We start from the raw sequence: 7,271 nt of genomic DNA, 5'->3' as shown, positions 1-7,271 counted from the left end.
ATCTAGCAAGGTCAAGGATATATAAAAATCCTGAATTACATACAAATTCAGACAAAAATAGTGCACATACAGGAAAAGGCACTGATTTTCCTGCCTTCGATTACACTAACCAGAGGGTCAACAAAATAATAAAACATGTAGCTAGTTGAACAATTTGAGACATTACATAGCACATATAGCTCCATGGCTGATGACTGTTACTCACATACATGAAATACACTAGCCATATTGACATTTCAATAGTTTGCTTTAGTGTAAAGAGCTATACACACATATATACATATGTAAATAAAAAACAATAAAGAAAATTACAATCACTATGTAGTCAGCTTCTTTTGTTGTGATTTTGTCTTAAAATAATTCTCAATTTGTTCTAGTGACCGACCTTTAGTCTCTGGAATAAACACAGCCACAAAGAGTACTGCTAGAAAGCACAGAAAACTAAATGACCAAGACACACCCCATGGCTTAACAGCCTTTTCAAATTCCTTAAAGGTACCAGTGATAATGATTGCTGAAATCCAATTCACACAAGTAGCAATACCAACACCTACACCACGTACACGTAATGGAACAAGCTCTGATGTTATAAGGAATGGGATAGCTCCATAGCCAAGAGAAAATCCTAGTATATACCCAGCCATACTAGCAATGGCTAGTGGGTAAAGATGATCTTTACATTTTGCATCATGGGGTGGATGACAGTAAGGTTCATTGGTAAGATATTGATATGTTCCTAGTGATATCAGAGTTAAACACATTACGGCTCCACTTGAAATTAGCAGTATACGTCGCCCTATTATGTCCAGAACCACAACTATGAAACAAGTTGTGATGATTAGAACTGCACCAGTAGCAAGAGATGCAACCAAGTCAGGTGACTTTACATGTGCTTGCTTGAAGATTTCATCAACATAGAATACAATAGCCATTGTACCATTAAACTGTCTAAAGAACATGATAACAGAAGCTAAAAACACAGGGTAATAGACATGTTGTTTCTTAAACTCGTTTAGCAGATCTGACAAAGTAAGTTTTTCTTCAGATTCTAACTGCTCTTCTGTCTCTGCTATTTCTTTGTCAACATTATAATGTGGACCTCGTAACCAAACTAAATTCTGTCTTGCTTCTACTTTTCTACCACGGCTTACTAGCCATCTTGGTGTCTCCTTCACAGTAACTATCAGTGCCACAAATGTACAGGTAGTACCCAGTGGGATCATAGCTAGCCAATAATATGTAGTGAAGTAACCAATGAATTGAGCACAGAATATACCCGAGGTGAGGAACAGGTGACTTGTGGCTATAAACACACCACGGATTGCACTGGGTGATATTTCTGACACAAACACCTATAGTGCGTTAAAAAAAAAACAGAATAACCAGTAAGCATCATAAACAGTAAATAGTGAGAGCACAAGCAAGTTGTGATCATGCTATACTTGCATTACATACAGTATACTATTAAATTAGTTATTAATCTTATTGATAACTGTAATATCTGCCATGTTTATGAACAACCTCAGTGATAGTGGCTTGTTTATGGGTACTAGTCTTGCAATAAATGAGCTTGTAAATGTTTAGTTACAAGCATGCAGGATTAATTCCTGAAGTTGTAAAACTGCTGAAAACCTACCCATCGACAAATTAAGACATCTTGGCACTTCCTGAATGCATCAGGCCAGTCCACATTCAGGACGGTATAAAACAGTTGGCTGCAGCTGACATCTTTATGCTACTGGGTCACTACTTGAGGGGAATGGTCCATGAAACATGGCATGGCCTAATCAAATACATGCCAGCCATGCATGACGCTAGGTTGAGCTTCAGATTGCTACCTTAGGCTTCACTGGTGAAGTACATATCATTTACATTGACACAGGGGTGGAGGAGACACCTTTATATATGGGGGGGGGGGGGGGGTGTAGCTAGGGGATGGCATGTCTTAGTGCGCAAAGGAAGCATGCCAATCTGTGGGGTCCTGGGGCATACCTTCCCCGGAAATTAGGCTTTCTGAGATTGAATCTGGGAGTGATTTTAGCACTTCATCTATTAATATTAGTTTGACTGTTGTATTAGGGTGACTGCTCTAATAGGGTATTTTGATCTTGAGGCATTTATATTAGCATCCAGTGGACCTATAAAAGGGTCTGGGGGAATGCTACCCTCCCTCCAGGAAATTTTTGAGATTTAGATACTCAAAATTGAATCTGAGCAGTAAGGATCTGCAGTACATATCAATACAGCAGATAAGTATCACGATACGATACTGTACTTAGAAAATATCGATATATCGAAGTTTTTTAGTAGAACAGTCAGTGATTACTCCATTACTGTAACAGTGATCTAGATACTCAAATAGAAAGCCTCTCTATTACCTGTGCTATAAAATGCAACGTTACGAGAAGCCATACAGATACAGATATAATATTATAAGGCTGATGTTATGGCTAAAATTAATATTCTTACTCTAGTCTTCTAAAAACAGCAGCTGTTACACTTTAGTATAAGAGCTGCACCACTAAGCAGTAAACAATCTGTTGTATATACATAGACTGGTCTACTAGCCATCTTGACAACTCATCAAAATCTGGAGTAATCCAGACAAGCCTTTTAGTTAGGTGGCTTAGCAAAAAATGTGGACACAACTGACAAAAGCACCGATTTTTTTCTGTGAGTTCCTTACCACGTAAGATTAAAATTTTTGATAGGATCCACCTCAGGCATGCATGCTGGGAAGCCATCCAAGGCTCGGAAATATGCCTGTTTGCAATTTTGGTGTTTTACATAGTGATTTGAAACTTTAGAATAACCTAGAGTATTCCAAGTGACATTAAATTACAAAGTATGTCACTAAAGTATAAATTATGTTCGTTAAATTTAATTTTATCAACACATGTCTATGTTTTCGTGTTTTATTCACAATTACTCTATTAGAGCAGTCGGGCAGTCCTGTAACACAAAGATAAGCACATCTCCACTCTGCGTTTTACATTCACTCGTACCACAATCACTTAAAGCATGCAATAATCCACCAGACCACCACCACAAATATCCCTAGGCTGTGTTGTGTTGTGTTGTGCAGTGCATAGGCACTCTCCTCAAGTATGAGTATACATATTTTGACAGATGGAATCTTTGGATTAGCTTGGCATGCTTTGAAGTGTACAATTTCCAGTCTAGGGGCCCAGATCTAGGAGTGTTTACCCCCTCAGAAATTTAACCATGTACTTGCTTATAGGAAAAGCTAGTAGAGTACATTTCATCAATTGTTTGCTTATGATACAACAAGCATACCATAACAGAAAGATAAAAACAGCAAGGAAAAGAACTGAGCTCTTCTGAAAACTAATCAGTGCTGTATGATCAAAATTATATTTGCAGGACTGATAAGTTTCACGGTAATGGTGAATGTAAGCATGCAATACTAAAAGATATTTTTTCACCGCTACAATTTGATTTTAAATTGCAATACTTCATCAGATTGCATCATATGTCTGAAACATCTTTAAAACTGTAGCGTTTGATATATACATACCTGCATGTCCAGTCAAGCTCTGATAGCAAGGCAATTATATTTACGTGTACGTAGTTAGTCATTTATACTCTACCATTGCATAATGAAAGCTGTTTGGAAATTCATGAAAAATCCATGGTGACTGCATCTCATGGTTATACTGTACTTAAACCACACCTTTCTCTCACAAACCCTGTGAAATCCTATACAATATATCCACTACTACAAATACACATTTTTAGCATTAATTCAGCTTGAGACTTGAGTAAAGGAATTTTATCTTATATAGTATACAGCTGTACTGCTGGATTAATGGTATGAAGAACCTTACTGTTGTGGTCATGCATGTGATTTCAGCATAAACACAAAATCAAGCATGTAGCAATAACACATATTTTCATACTAAATAACAAGAGCTGGTGAAGTATACGTTGGTAAGTTATCAAGCTATACCTACTTCGCAAACAGGCACAAAATGAATTCTGTATAAGATGTGACATCTGAATGACTACAGTGTTTATTTATTTATTTATTTATTTATTTATTAAGGCTTTACAGCACAAGCGCTGAAGCTCTGTAGGACACCTGGTCCTACAGCCTGTTTAAAGTTGTCACATAAAGTGTGTTTGAAAAGGTGAAGAAAGGAGAAAAAATCCATCACTGGACCTGGGCAGCCTTTAACCTGCAGCCATCCGATTAACGCTTGAACAGGCTGTAGGACCAGGTGTCCTACAGACCTTCAGCACTTGTGCTGTAAAGCCTTAATAAATTAATAGAATAAAAGGTATTAGGTAAGAGATTTATATAATATTATCACAAACTAATTACTGCAAATATTTCAGTGTATATTTATTTCCATAGGAGCAACTATAGAGAAATTTCTCTATACAGTTTGTGGATCATACAAGCTGTATACGCTGTAAACTATAGGTGACCGGATTTGTGAAAAGGTGCCTTTTCCACACATTTTACATACCAGCAAACAAAATGACGTAACCCTTGATTCCTTATACTGATTAACTTGCTCTTAGTATCAGAATGCAGCCAGATACTGTAGTTACACCCATGGAAGTTTCAGGCTATTGTATTCCATGATCAAAAAGTTATGAAGCTTCAAAGTTCAAAAAATGGGTCAAATTTTGTGTGTGGAAAGGTACCTTTTTGCAAATCCAGTCACAGTCAGTATGAATGAAAAAATTACTTGTCAGCATTAAATAAAGCTTGTGAGGGTAATATTACTGTTTATCAGGTCTTGGTTTAATGTTCAACCCTGCATAATGTTCTCTTGCATGAAATAGAGCAAAACTAACACTTATATGGCTTTTCGCGTTTGAAAATTCTTTAGTTACATAACTATAAATGCTTTTATGGAAAGGCCCTTTTTAGAATAAGATGGATCCTATCAAAAAATTTAAGTTAAGGTTGTACTACATATGTGGAGAAAGTTTGGTACTTTTGTCACTTGTGTCCACATTAGTTTTAAATTTGGCTTTAAGCAACCTAACTATTTGTGGGAGCATGCACTAAAAATGTTTGTGGTAGCTAATTGTCTGGGTGGTGTAATAGAGGCAGGTATCCAGGTAGAGATGTGCTTTTTAAAAGCAACTCTGTTTTCCATACTAAAAATCATATCAGAACAAACTAGCTATTTGTCACATCAGTATGTTTATCAGCATCCACTGAATAAAGACATTTGTATACACAGTGAATGTAGAATCAGTGTCGGCTCTTTAAGGAACAGATAAATTGGATATTGTTACAACTATTAGCTAATATGCCAGTCATAACTAGCCATGACCACTTCATTATAGTATCGTGATACAGTATCGTATTGAACAGTTTATTGATGGTGATACGTGATACACAAAATGCACTGTATTGCAGAACACTACTGCGCAGTCACCATTAATGCTATATTGTTGATTGTTGTATTAAGTTGACTGTTGTATTACGTTGACTATTCTATTAGGGTATATTGATCTTGATTCATATAGAATCCAGGTAGCTAAGCATTTGTGCAGTTAGCTATTCAGTACAATTGTTCAATGACAGCTATAGGGGGGCTAGGCCCCTCCATAATTTCTTTGACAGGGGCTAGAGCCCCCCTTCTCCTGTATTGACATCATTGTCAATTGAGCCCCAAATCTGGCTGCTATTTCTGAGGTGGCTAGCAGGTCTAGTGGGATTGTAGTGGCTATTCATACACTGTGGAAAAAAGATAATTTCACTTTTTAAACCAGGCGCGCGCTCACAGCCGGCCTTTGGCCGGCTGTGGCCGCGTGCCTGGTTTACTGAAATTGTTTTCGTAAAAGTGTGTGTGTGTACCTATCTACCTATCTACATATCTACCTATCTATGTTTGTCCGTACGCACCCACATGAGCAAAATCATTTAATAATGGTAAAAGCAGCTTTTACGTAAGAAGTAAAAGTGAAATGAAGTCTGTATTAAACTTCTGCACAGGTGAACTTTGCTCTGAGGTGGTTTCTTTTCGGCAGACTGAAATACGGGTGTGGCGACTTTCCTCAGACTACCTTCCCCTTGAAGTTTTCAGGCGTTTAGCAACTGAAAAACAATGGTGCAGGCCTCGTACACTACCAGGAATAGCCTATTGCTTCGAGTTGGAAAGGGGGCGTATCCCTTATGTACGCGAACAAAAATGAAGAGCAGCTTTGAGGCTTTGTCGAGAGAATTTGTGGGAAAAAACACGTTAGTCAAACTATAAAACAGTTTAGAAGATACTTCTGTGCGTAATATGTTGGTAAAAGCGGTTTGTGTAACAAACGCTTCCTTAGCAGTGCATAGCAACGTAATTGAACGAATTGCGAATATTTCATGAATTACGAAATACGAGAATTAGCTAATAATGTTATTGCACAACCCAAAATTACCCTATTGTAAGTAGTAATACGTAGTTGGTCAATTCATAGTAGCATAGATGAGTTAGCTAGCTGCATGGTGCCTGGTTTTTAGAAGTAGCACAACATCAACTTGTTATCCCTAATAGCACAAAACTATTTTGTATAAAAAGCGAGAAAATTTACAATAGTGGCATTACTTCTACAACAGTTTGCATAGCAATTTAAGAGCAACGATACATTGTTCACAGCATACATTTATAAACAAGTTTGTACATGACAGTAGCTATATAGCCTGCTATTTTTATTTTGCAAATCAAAAGCACATGGAGACAATGTAGTCTCATAACTGAATGGATGATATCCACAATGACGTTTTCTGACATCACAAAACAAAATGGCCGTGCTAGTGTGGGGACTTTGTACAGGGAGGTATTGGGCGGGATACTGTTTCCCTATGATAGCGTTTATAAATTTGAAAAGGGTGAAGGTGAGACATATAGTATATAATGCAATACAAATAAGCCTGGTTGTGTCCAAATTTAAAATTTTTCAGTCTGCTTTCCTTGTTGGAACGAGTTTTGCATCATCACAGTATGTGTACTACTTCTTACCTTCATTATCTTGTGGTTCCAAGTGTAGAAAACTAGACAACATTCATTTTGAATAATGCGATCTAAAATCTCTGAAGTCCCCACACTAACACGGCCATTTTGTCAATTATGACATCAAATTTTGACTTTGTGGATATCGTCCACTGTATGACTATCACTGATCCCTACTGCTCTTGAACAATGCAGGTCACTTAGAAAAGAAAGCACAATATTTAGATATTTGTGAGACTATTCTACATCAAAAATTTCAGTTGGTCCTGAAACATACAAAATACCTTTAGC

The 7,271-nt window shown here is 37.2% G+C and overlaps 1 protein-coding gene across 1 annotated transcript in view; it reads right to left on the bottom strand.

Moving 5' to 3' along the window:
- Positions 1 to 228: 228 nt before the first annotated feature.
- Positions 229 to 7,271, bottom strand: part of LOC136249506 (solute carrier family 2, facilitated glucose transporter member 8-like) — a 7,706-nt gene continuing 663 nt past the window's right edge. Inside the window, exon 3 of the mRNA XM_066041530.1 lies at positions 229 to 1,352. Within this exon, the coding sequence (XP_065897602.1) occupies positions 318 to 1,352 (1,035 nt within the window). The 3' untranslated portion in view covers positions 229 to 317. The remainder of the gene's footprint in view (positions 1,353 to 7,271) is intronic.

The sequence above is a fragment of the Dysidea avara genome, chromosome 3, assembly GCF_963678975.1.
Source record: "Dysidea avara chromosome 3, odDysAvar1.4, whole genome shotgun sequence".
In the NCBI taxonomy this organism is placed as follows: Eukaryota; Metazoa; Porifera; class Demospongiae; order Dictyoceratida; family Dysideidae; genus Dysidea; species Dysidea avara.
This window is presented reverse-complemented; position numbering and strand designations above follow the sequence as displayed.